The sequence below is a fragment of the Stegostoma tigrinum genome, chromosome 2 (assembly GCF_030684315.1).
Source record: "Stegostoma tigrinum isolate sSteTig4 chromosome 2, sSteTig4.hap1, whole genome shotgun sequence".
NCBI classification, from domain to species: domain Eukaryota; kingdom Metazoa; phylum Chordata; class Chondrichthyes; order Orectolobiformes; family Stegostomatidae; genus Stegostoma; species Stegostoma tigrinum.
The window spans coordinates 147,925,459-147,938,627 of NC_081355.1; the positions used below are offsets into that span (position 1 = coordinate 147,925,459).

The 13,169-nt window shown below is 40.6% G+C and overlaps 1 protein-coding gene across 14 annotated transcripts in view; it reads left to right on the forward strand.

Annotated features, from left to right (window-relative positions):
• obscnb (obscurin, cytoskeletal calmodulin and titin-interacting RhoGEF b) overlaps window positions 1-13,169 on the forward strand; it is a 760,766-nt gene that overhangs the window by 703,667 nt on the left and 43,930 nt on the right. For all 14 annotated transcript variants that reach the window (XM_059639939.1, XM_059639947.1, XM_059639941.1 and 11 more), the window contains 2 exons: window positions 4,049-4,201; window positions 10,643-10,688. In XM_059639939.1, the coding sequence (XP_059495922.1) occupies window positions 4,049-4,201; window positions 10,643-10,688 (199 nt within the window). The remainder of the gene's footprint in view (window positions 1-4,048; window positions 4,202-10,642; window positions 10,689-13,169) is intronic.

Genomic DNA, 13,169 nt, shown 5'->3' on the forward strand with positions numbered 1-13,169 from the left:
AATACTCTTCAGTGACAAAAGAAGAGTAAGTTGGAAGTAGGAATACTTAATATGGATCACCGTTGAAACTTTACTCTTCAAGGTTAACCCTGCACAAAGAGGATATTTGCATTGTATGCAAGTGGTGCTTACAACCAGATTACCGTGAGACAGAATTTATTTTATTATTCTTGAATTACACAACTTTTTTTGAGCTCATATGAGTAGAGTGGCCCATTAACAAATACCTGTCCAGGATAGAAATCCCGGCACTCAGTGTATTTGCTATTCATGAATTCCAATTAGGAGCCAGTTTCAATATCTAAACTGATAATTTCACTGCTGCCTGTGGATTTTACATGTGAAAATAACACTCAAGAAGTAAACTTTCAATATTGGTTCTCCTGATCTCCTGTTATAACTTTGAGACACTGTTAGAAATTCTAGACAAATGATTCAAAGTGTTATTTTCCCAGAATTTCTACTGAAGGTAGAGGAAACCCACTCAGAAATCTTATCCTTTGTTATCTGTCATGTACGTTTTCCTTGACCCACTACACTGACCAGCACATTGCACTCTTATGTTATGGCTGTATGAAGATTAAAAGATTCTTAAACTGCAGCAGTGTGAGCAACACTAATTTCTGTTTTACTATATGAAGGATATTTCAACATTTTATGATTTAATACTTGTTTCTTTTTATACCTGAATGTGATGAAGATTTATAATATATTGTTGTTTGAGAACTATGATTCTATAATGGATAAATGATGTATAGCTTTAAATTTGATTTGTATTTCTATATTATTTGTGCCAAGAAAGGGGATGATTTAGATTGTATTTCATTTTGGATTTGCTCTGTGAGTGGAGTTAGGTTGTTCTTAAGGTTTGTTTGCACAGAAATAAAAAGACCTTTGAAACCCTTCTGGAATATTTCAGTGTATTAGAAAAAAAATTAGAAATAAAAGCATGTTGTTGCCTAGCGACAGGAGTTCTCTAACACAGAAGTATAGAATAATCCAGAGACAGCCAGACATCATGCAGGCTCATTCTGTAACAGCAGACGTGCTGTTAGTTTAGCAGTCTTCAGAGAGCAAGGGCCGTGAGTTTCTTAGAAGGAAGCCACAAATGGAAAACTGTGAAATTCATGAGTTTCAGGAATTCAATTTAAAGAATGTTAGCAGAGATAGAATTTATTTAAGGGTCTCAGAAAAAGAAATTAATTTAAAAAAGCAGCATTAAGTGAATGCAGACTTCTTCCAAAAAGAAACGTTATTATGATGCCAATTGAACAAGAATCTTTAAAGAGAAGAGAAAGTGACCCTTGAAAGAGCTTTCGAGTATCTGTGAAGTTGTTGTTGGGGTAAAAGGCTGGATATTTCTTTCTGATATTTGTAATAAGTGAATGGCTGGTCGTAATGTGCTACAGTTCGTGCTTTTTTCCTTTTCTATACAATAAACTTTGACAGTCTCCTTTGACTGACCACCATGGTAAATAAATAGCAAACATAGAAATTATGTTCTATCAAGCCAGGTTTCATTCAGGGATTTAACTTGATCAGTATTACCATCAGTTGGGATATTAATACTGAGTACAATATGCACACAAAATAAGTTCAACTAACTTAGCTCAACAGAAAGTTCTTAATCTTTGTTTTATTTGTTATGGGATGTGGGCATCCATGATTTATAGTCCATTCGTAATTGCTTTGGAACCAAATGGTTTGCTAGTCCATTTCAGATAGCAATTAAGAGTCCCCGCAATCCTGTGGCTCTGGAGTTACATTAAGATTGCACCAAGTAGGAAAGGCAAAGGTCCTTCCCTGAAGATCATTAGTGGACTGGATGTGTTTTTATGACAATTGCCAATGGCTACATGGTCACCGTTAGGCTAGGTTTAAATTCTCGATTTTTATTGAATTCCAATATCGCTGTTTGCTGTGGTTGGAATTCAAACCCATGTTCCCAGAATGTTACAGCCTTTTGGTCTGGATTTCTACTGCAGTGAGATGACTGCCATACCACTGCCTCCCCTTACTTTGCACCAACAGTAGGGTTCTCAGATTCTCAGACCCCTAGGTACTGAGCCAATTTATGTCCAGGTGCAACAAGATCAGATTCAGTTTTGAGCAGATGTGTGGCATGACTATTACTTGTCACTCAAGTGCCAGGCAACGAGTATATCCAATAAGAGAGAATCTAACCACCTACCATAGATATTCAATGGTATTACGATCGTTGAATCACCCATTATCAATACCATAGGAGTTATCATTTAATAATGAACTGGATCATCTAATTCTGAACTTGACCAGCCATGCATATACTGTGGCCACAAGACAGGATCAATGACTGGGCATTCTGCACCTCCCCCTGATTCCAATATCTATAAATTAGGATTGTGATAGATTATTCTCTATTTTTCAGGATAGGTACAGCTGGAAGCAGCATTCAAGAAGCTCAGCACCATTCAGGACAAAACATAAAACAGTACAGGAACAGGGGATGAGGCAATGACCTAGTGGTATTATCACTAGGCTGTTAGTATAGAGACCCAGATAATGTTCTGGAGACCTAGGTTCAAATTCCGCCACAGCAGATGGGGGAGATTGAATTCATTAAATATCTGGAATTAAGAGTCTAATGATGACTGTAAATCTATTGTTGATTGTCGGAAAAACGCATCTGGTTCACTAATATACTTTAGGGAAGGAAACAGCCATCCTTACCTGGTCTGGCCCATGTGACTCCAAACCCACAGCAATGGGGTTGACTCTTAACTGCTCTCTGGGCAATTAAGGATAAGCAATGAGTGCTGCCTGGCCAGCAATGCCCTCATCCTGTGAATGATTAAAGAAGTAAGAAAAACCCCTTTGGCTCACCATGTCTGTGCCACCAGTGATTCCATTCTAAACTGATCCCATCTGCTTGCACATGGTCCATATCCCTCTATTTCCTTTTCGTGTGTCTGTCTAAATGCTTCTTAAGACAGCCCATCCGCCACTTCAAATATTCACTGTATTGCACAGTGGCAGCAGTGTGTACCGTCTCAGATGCAGTCTAGCAGCCCACCAAAGCTCCTCTGTCAACATCTTCCATCTCCACGACCTGTACCATTTGGAAGGACAAGGGCAGCAGAAACATGAGAAACCACCACCTGCAAGTTCCCCTCCAAGCCGCTCACCATCCTGACTTGGAAATATATCAGCGTTCCTTCAGTGTCACTGGGTCAAAATCCTGGAAACCCCACAACTTGGACTGAACCAGTTCAAGAAAGCAGCTAACCACCACCTTCTCAAAAGCAAGTGGGGCTGGGCAACAAATGTGATTGAAGCTGATATCCCGTGAATGAATAAAAACATGCAATAAACCCATGAGTGGCTGAAGTTGGTAAAGAATAAGTGTAATATTAATGATTAGTATAGGAATGTTGTGTAATTCTATACCCTTTTAAAATAACTGTTTAAGCTTTGCAGATTTTCAAAATCATATGGGGAAAGTTTAAAGGAGATGTGAGAGGCAATTTTTTTTAGACAGAGGATGTTAAATGCCTTGAATGTTCTGCAGAGGAGGTTGTAGAGCAGAGACAATATCAATGTTTAAGAGATGATGGGAACTGCAGATGCTGGAGAATCCGAGACAACAAAGTGTGGAGCTGGATGAATACAGCAGGCCAAGCAGCATCTTAGGAGCACAAAAGCTGACGTTTCGGGCCTAGACCCTTCCCAGCTTTTGTGCTCATAAGATGCTGCTTAGCCTGCTGTATTCGTCCAGCTCCACACATCAATGTGAGGCATCCTCACAGATACATAATTAGGCAGGGTATGGAGGGTTACGGACCAGTAGAGAACAACCAGTAGGTTTTTAGTTTAGTAAGGCTTCATGTATCTACATAGGTTTAGTGGGTCAAAGCATCTGTTCCTGCACTGTACTGTTCTTTGTTCTTTTCTATTTTGTGTTTGAACAACCAGGAGTGGAGTACTCTGAGGTTTTGTTTGCATAATGTTAATAATATTTCATGGGTCGAACAGCATGCTGCTTAATTTATGTATGTGTGTTTCATTAAAGTTTGACAGGTAGTTCTCCATTTGCTGGTGAAAATGACAGAGCCACACTTACAAATGTGAAAGAAGGATCTTTTTCATGGGATGAGCGTGATCGAGATTGTTTAAGTAAAGATGCTCAAAATTTCATTACAAGAATAATTAGAATAAGTCCACGGTGAGTTTAAATTGGTATTGACTATTGCTATGAATTGAAAGTGTTATCTCACTGTTGTGTCTCTATCTTAATTTGATTTTCTGTGATTGCATGTCTTAATTTTTTTACATTAACTGAAAAAGGGAGGAAAATAGCATTTTTCAATTATAAGAACGTCCTGTACCCATTTACCTGATTGAGTAGATATTTTCCTACTCAGCCTGTTCAGGAATGTTATTACACATTTCTGGAGTATGTGAAACTTGAAGCCTATTGGATCAGAAGTGTGCTTTTATTAGGGAAGGGAACTATGTGGGTGGATAGAGTTAAGTTCCTTATCTAAGGTGAGGTGATACACTTTGGAAGGAGTCATTTGACAAGGAACTATTCAGTGAACGACATTACACTAGTAAGTTCTATGGCACAAAGGGCATGAAGGCAAATGGCCTGTTAGGAGGATGGTAAAAAATGCACGAGGCACTTGCCTTTATGAGTGGAGGCATAGATTACAAAGACAGGGAAGTCATGTTGGAATTGTATGGAACTTTATGAAACCACAGCTAGAGTACTGTGTGCAGTTCACATTACAGGAAAAATGTGATTGCACTGGAGAGAGTGCGGAGGAGATTCACCAGGATGTTGCCTGGGATGGGAAATTTAACTTATGAGGATAGGTTGGATAGGCTTGGGATTTTTTCATTGAAGCAGAGAAGACTGAAGGTCTGACTGAGGTGTACAAGATTATGGATAGAATGGGTAAGGAGTAGCTGGTCACCTTTATTGAAAAGTTATTCATGAGGGGACACAGGTTGAAAGTGAGGGACAGGGGGTTTGTGGAGGGTGTTAGGAAAAGCTTTCCTACCCAGAGTGTGGTGATAGTCTGAATTATGCTGCCTAAAAGGGTAATAGAGGCAAATTGCCTCACATCCTTTAAAAGGTACCTGAATGAGCACTTGGTGCATTATAACATTCAAGGCTTTAGGCCATGTACTGGTAAAGGGCATTAGGTTTAAGATTTGCTATTTCTCATGTGTCAGTGCAGACTTGATGGGCCGAAAGGCCTTTTCTGCACTGTATGATTCTATGATTTCATTAATTAAGTGCCAAAACAGATTCAAGTGGCTCAATGCTCAATTCTCTGATGAAGGGTCTAGGCCCGAAACGTCAGCTTTTGTGCTCCTGAGATGCTGCTGGGCCTGCTGTGTTCATCCTGCCTCACATTTTATTATCAAGTAGCTCAATGCTCCTGTTTTTAAGTTTCTAACTGGGTTAAGCCAAGTATTTTGGAGATTTGCTCCTGGAGCAAGTTAGCCATAAGGGAGAAGGTGAGGGGCATATGTTTTCGAACAAGTCGGCAACTCCTGCTCCTCCTGGATCCATTAAACATGACAGCAGATGAGTGGGGTCTCGCACCAAATTCAACATTTCTGTTTGCCGAGCTACAGAGGCAGACATAGCCACAGACTGGGATAGCTCACACTGTCTTTGCCAGGGTTCTGAAACTAGGACTGACATCTTTATTCCTGAGAAATATCATGAAAGTTTGGTATTAGAAGGAACAGTATATCCGCGGTACATTGTTAAATAATTAAACTGATCTATCAGTGGCAGCTGGTGTAACCGACAAACCTTGTAAACAAACTCAAAATCCTCAGTAGTTTTATTTTCTGATGGGAGCATGAAAAATGTGTCACAAGAGCTTAGGTGGTTCAGCGTGTTTTGATCCATATTAGGTCAGTTGGGAAAACAGTCAGTGTAATTAAAAATGAGAAATATAAAAAAAATGTCCAATAAAAAAGCCACAGCGTTCTGATTTCCTTTCTAATTTGTTATTGAGGTTTAATTAATGCCCCAGGTACAAGTTCTCTTCTCAGTGAAATTAAAAGTTAAACATACATGTGACCAGTGGGAACACTAAGTTTCATATAGGCTGCACTATCGGTGACCATGAGACAGAGTATTCCCTCCACTGGGGTGACATGGGCAGTGATGGGAAAGGTGAAAAAAGGTATCTGATGAAAGACTATCTCGAAAGAAATGTATCCTGATTTTCCACATACATGTTAAATGGCATCTTTAACATCATGCAGCAGAGCCAACCATAGTCCAATGAACCTGGCTGTTGCTACTTCTCTTCAACAGCATCCAAACGGGAATGGTCACTGGGAACTTCTGTGGATCCGTGTACACTACTCCTCTTACAAACTATGAATCTAAAATAAATGCTTCACAAACTACAAGCAATAAAAGTAGTAGAAATACTCACCTGACCTAACTCACCTAATCAGCTGCTTCCTGTTGCCTCAAGTCACTTTTTGACACTCTTCCAAGACTGTTTCATTGTGGGACACTCTTCCCAGACTGCTTCACTCCAATGCTGATGGCGGGTCACTCGTCCCAAACTACCTCACCGCGATGCGACTATGGGACCCTCTTCTGAGACCTCTTCAATGCTGACTGCAGGACACGCTTCCCACACTCTTGCATAATACGAAGGTTAGGTAGCACTTAAGTCTTCACTCAGTATAACATATTCAGTGTTGTGATAGGCAACAGATTGAAGAGAATCCTGAGCCATTTCCTTTTGACTCTTCCATCATCAGTTAGGCGTCAATGTTTTCAGATTGCAAGTTCACTGCTAAGCTACCCTCAAATGCTTGAGCATCCTGTAGGACAGCATTAAATGTGCAATCTTTGTGCAGCTTGGCAGGCCAATGAGTTATGAGATACAAACACACAAAATAGGAGCAGAAGTAGACCAATCAGGCCCTGACCAAGCTCTACCATTCAAGAAAATTATGATAAATCTGCTTGTACTTCAAATTCCACGTTCCCATCCAGCATTGATAACCCATGACTCCCCTGCCCAACAAGAATCTATTCACTTCTGTCTTAAAGTTATTCAGTCACCCTGCATCCATCACCTTCTGACACAGAAAATGCCAAAGTTGCACAATCCTCTGAGAGGAATATTTTCTCCTCATCTCTGTCCTGAAAGTGCAATCCTAGTTGTAAATCAGTGCTTCCTACAACAGGAAACATCCTTTCCATGTCCAACATTTCCAAGTTATCAGGATCTTATATATTTCAACCCAGTCACCCTCTCTCTTCTAAACTGCAGTGGAAACAAGTCCAACCTATCCCACTAAAACAACCCCCTCATTCCAGCCATTGATCTAGTATACTACCTCTGAACCATAACTAATGCATTTACATATCTCCTTGAATAAGGAGACCAAAACTGCTCATAGCGTTCAAAATGCAGTTTCACCAATGCCCTTTACAGCTGGAGTATAACATTCTTACTTTCATGCACAATTCCCCGATACTAAAGGATAGCATCTTATGAGTATGCAGTGCTGCACATAATGTGGAGGGCTAATTTTTTATGACTCGTGCACTTAATTCCGTCAGTATCTTGGAATTCTGCAGTTCTTCACCTTCAAGTAACACTTTTTTATGTTCCCTTTAAAGTGAACAACATTAGATTTCCCTCCACTATATTCCATCAGCCAGATTTTTGCTCACTCACGCAACATATCTATATTTGTCTGCAACTTCCCTATGTCTTCACAACATACCTTATTACCTGGAGAAAATAGGAACTGCCGACACTGAAGTCTGAGATACCAAGGTGGATGAATACAGCAGGCTAGGCAGCATCAGAGGAGCAGGAAAGCTGATGTTTCATGTCTGGTCCCTTCTTCAGAAATGGGAGAGGGGAAGGGGGCTCAAATAAATAGAGAGAGGGGGAGGCGATGATAGAAGGTGGATAGAGGAGCAGATAGATGGAGAGAAGATGGACTGGTCAAGGAGGCAGGGATAAAGCCAGTAAAGGTGATTGTAGGTGGGGAGTTGGGTTGGGAGTTGGTCAGTGAGGAGGAAGGAGCAGATAGGTGGGAAAAAAGATGGACAGGTCAAGGATACAGGGACGCGATGGGCTGGTCTTGGGATGAGGTCGGGGAGATTCTGAAGCTTGTACAGTCCACATTGAGACCATTGGGCCGCAGGATTCCTAAGCAGAATGTGAGGTGCTGTTCCTCCAGCCTTAGGTGGCATCGTTGTGGCACTGGCAGAGGCCCAGGATGGACATGTCATCCAAGGAGTGGGAGGGGAACTTGAAGTGGTTTGCGAGTGGGAAGTGTTGTCGTTTTTCATCAACTGAGCATAGGTGCTCCACAAAGTGGTCTCAAAGCCTCCGCTTGGTTGCCTGATGTAGAGGAGGCCACATTGGGAATAGCAAATACAATAGACGACATTAGTGGATGTGCAGGTGAACATCTGCTTAATGTGGAAGATTTTTTTGGGTCTGGGATGGAGGTGAGGAGGAAGGTGTAGGGGCAGGTGTAGCACCTCCTGCAGTTACAGGGAAACGTTTATTACCTATCTGGGTGTGATTTAGTTTATTTAGTGAATTTAGTTACCATGACTTCACCTCCCTCATTTAAGCCATTGACGTAAATTGTAAAAAAGTTTGAGCCCCTAACAAAGACCTCTGAGATCTACTCATCAAGTTATGCAATCTTCAATGAGCATAGACAGGTGAGCTGCCCATTGTACATCTCCCAGGCTTGAATGCAGCGCATCCCCTTGAGACGCTAATAGCTAGAATGAACTGTTCTTCCACTCACAAAGTGGTGTATGTGTGGAATGATGTGTGCCAGACACCAGCACAATAACTGCACATTGCCTTTAGCCTCAATGTTGTCCATATAAAAGTGCAACACTTTAGCTACAATTATCAATGTTACAGTTCACAGCTCCATAATCTCTGAGTCTATCTGCAGTCATTGTGGCCTTTTCTCATGAGAGTTAAGCAATTTTGGCCATTATAACTTATTTTATCCTTGAGATTTCTAAAGAGGCTGCTCATCTTTCATATGGGTCTGTTGGCATTTTAAGGGTGTGAGTGAAGTAATAATTACATTCAGTTTATTTATATGTACCAACTATGTGATCTCGCATATCTTTTTCTTTCTCTCCTTCTCATTAAATGTGAGTATAGTCACAACCTCTGCTGTTAAAACGAAGGGCGTCTACTCTGCAGTTGGCTCTGTTGCCTGGAAAACTGTGTGGTTATCACCAGGGGCATTTGGGCCTGGAGAAAACAGGCCCACTGAGAGTCTCCTACCCAGACGTTGGTCCACATTCATCAGTTTGAATTTCTCTTGAAATCATAGGTAGTGGGGAGTGGAGGAGCTGGACATCCCTGGTGTTTGTTGAGGGAGTTTCTGAGTGTGGCTTCTCTTGCCTATGAGTACCTACTGGCACCACTCTCTCTTCCTGCACCAAAGAAGCTGCCAGAGTGAGGTCAAGATCTTTTGTCCCTCTCTCACATGGCAGTTGATGCTGAGCACCTTTGACTGAATTGTTAAGAGTACAAATCTGTGCAGCAGACACTGAGAATGCTTGACCTAAGTCACCATGGCTGTGCTATCCTGCCCATGGAGACTGCCCGGCACATGCATGCCAGAGCCAGCACAGTACTGAAACGTTCATGTGCTCCTCAATCCTTCAGTCCAGCTTACCAAGTACCTCTGACAAATTCACTGTACCTATGTTTGTTTGCATTTTCACAACATTGTTAATGGCCAAGAAAGTAGGTAATGGTCGAGACAATGGGATCATCATCTGCCTGGGAGTGAACTAATATTTGGTCTTTGGGAGTCCTCTGAGTATCTGAGACCTGGAATGTTTCTGGAATGATTCATAATGATTCATAAATAATGTGAGATAACAAGGTGTAGAGCTGGATGAACACAGCAGGCCAAGCAGCATCAGAGGATCAGGAAAGCTGACATTTCGGGTCTGGACCCTTCTTCAAAAATAATGTGCTCAGTTGATTCTGCTCCCAAATTTAATCTAGATAGAGTACCCATTGGGCTGAAGGTCTCTGAGCTGGTGGAAGATGCACCGATTTAGGCCTTGCCAGTGAATCCTCTAAAGGTTTACTGGTTTCCTCTTCAAAGATGGAGCTGAGGGTTTCTGGCACTGGATTTTTTTTTCACCAAGTTCCATTGGTTACTGCTAGTGCATGTATAAGAGAAGGAACCAACCTGGATTGCTATCATGCTCCAGGGTTTCTGGGTCTGTTTGCATGGTCTCCTGCAGTGGTCAGTAGGATAAAACAGTACCTTTCTATCCTCCAACCTGTTCACCAGGATCTCCAAATCCTCATCAGTATGGGCGCGTTTTGTACGTAATACTGGTTTCACAAAGTTTGCCTCAACCTGTAATCGAGTGATCAGAGCAGCTATTTTAAGTCTATATTTTGTCCTTTTTATAACCCACTTTTGTCCATGAATATCTCTGGTATAAATATCAGAACTTGCAAGTTGAATGCTGGTAGTCCATTTTTAGTGACACTTGTAATATCTGTTGCACTTGCAGATATCTAATTATTCAAATATAGTTATTTCAATGGAGTAATTTTGTAAGAGTTATTTTGTTTCCATCCTTTAGGGATAGGCCAACAGCATCTGAATGCTTGAAAGAACAGTGGTTTCAGGTATGTCATTTCACAACTTAAACAAAAATAACAAAGTACCAACTCTGCTTTACTACCTATTGTTATTACAGCTATACATTATGTGCAGAAAAAAGTGGAGATAGACAAATGTAAACATTCAGAAACTTACATTTGTAAAATAGCGATGTTGGACAAATTGTAAGTGTGGTGCGGCAGAGCACTGAACAGTAAATGGAGTAAAAACTTAAATTTGTCGCTTCATTGGCAAAAAGAAACTTCACATTAGCTGCTTGAATAGAATTATTACAGGAGGCAATTTGGCCCATCATCTCAGTGCCAATTCTTTTCTCCACATGACCTGATTAGCTTAATTCTACTCTTCTGTTCACTGCATATGCTTTAACATTTCTGTTTTTACAAATAGCTAAATACTTAACTCAACAGCTCTGCTTTGACAGTGATTTGAGTAAGAGTGTTCTATAGTCAGCTCAGCCTCTCTGTAAAGAGGTTTTTCTTGTTTCCTTGCAGATCTCTCTGTGATAATCTCAAATTCATGTATTAACATTACATTGACTAATGAAAACAATCCACAATTATTTAGTCAAATAATTCAGTAATCTTAAAGATTAATAAACATTATGTGGGATTTTTATGATAAATAGAGAGTAACTGGCCTCAGAATTAACCTTCCCATCACAGGTGGAGATAGTTTGGAATGCCAGGGCAATAAATTTAAAAATGAGGAAGTGGGCTCCCATTACATCATGGCAGCCTTTGGATCTGTTCTCTCTAATCACACCCTTTCTCTTCACCTCAATACTCTGGAATACTTTTTCTTTCTACAGAATTTTGAAAAATTTAGCCAGATCCTGAACTATTTCTTCTATACTTGCACAAAAATTTGCTGGATGTAATCCAATAGTTCCCTCTAATTTGCCCACCGTAGTTCAGAATAATTTATTTTGTACTTTAATTTATAATCAACAGACTTCACTAAGTTCTATATCTTTGTCTGGTGATTGTACAATCACAATATCCTTCTTCTGTAAAACTCCAGGCAGCACACCTGTACCTCTGCCATTGTCATACCCTTTCTACAGGGTTTCCTGTTTCAGTGCTCAGCAGCTGTGCCCATACCGTGGCTGATGGCTAATATGCCTTCACAAAGCTTGTTTTCATTAGCTAACTTGTTACTGTGGGATTGTGCACTAAGTTAAATGCTCTGAATGAGGATAAAAATTTCCAATTATTAGATTGCAGTGTGCCATGAAGGTTCACAACGTCATTAATCAGCTCTTTCGAATGAAAACAGGAAAATAACCTTACAATCAGCCTAAAGCTAAAGACCTGAGGTGATGTAAAAAAAAGGCGCTGTGACAGTTGAAACAAGGATACCTAAAGTTCTAGAGATAGTAGGCCCGAAATGTCAACTTTCCTGCTCCTGTAATGCTGCTTGGGCTGCTGTGTTCACCCAGCTCTACACCTTGTTACCTAAGGTACAAGAGCATATGTGTTAAACCCAGTGAGTTAGCTAACTTAATTCAGAAATTTGAGTCTTCATAAGCACAAAATTCAGACACCGTCATTAAAAACGATTGCTTAATTATACATATCTACCAATGCCAGCCATAACTAAAAGAAAACAACCGAGCGCAAGATGTCTAACAGACAAAATCACCTGTGCATCATATAATAAAATTAAATTCAAATACACTACCTCTTTCAATCAATCTTTTCATTTTTGTTTTGTTCCTCACCAATTTTCTGCAATTCCCAATCTGTATTTTCACCTTCCATAGAGATTGAAACTCTAAAACTCAAGCCTGAGCTTTTTAAGCTCCCAAGCCCTGGCAAAGACTGATCAAGTTGCTCTTTCTAATAAATCAATCAATGTTTTACAGTCCAAAGGTGTTTTAAGGGCTGACAATAAGTCAAAGCTGAAATCAAATTTATGTACAAATGTGCAAATTCAACAAAGTTTTAAAAACACAAATTAAAGAGCAACACTTTGTCTAAAGAGTGTTGTCAGGGTTTCAGGGGCAGCACAGTGGTTCAGTGGTTAGCATTGCTGCCTCACAGTGCCAGGGACCTGGGTTCAATTCCAGACGTGGGCAACTGTCTGTGTGGAGTTTGTATGTTCTTCCTGTACCTGCATGAGTTTCTGCCAGGTGTTCTGGTTTCCTCCCACAGTCCAAAGATGTGCAAGCTAGGTCTGTTGGCAATGCTAAATTACCAATAGTGTTCAGATGTGTAGGTTAGGTGCATTAGCCATGGAAAATGCAGGGTTAAGGGGATAAGTCTGGGTGGGATGCTGTTTGGAGGGTCAGCGTGGACATTTTGGGCCAAATGGCCTGTTTCCACACTGTGAGGACTCTATGATTCTGTGAACTTCCATAAGAGACATGCTTAAAGGATATCGGGTGGGGGATGTTAATCTTGTTACTTTATGAAAAGGTGGCATGCGTCCGTCATCAACTATCCTTTTCAGTTCTTACCTTTCTCACAAAATGAAGAAACTAC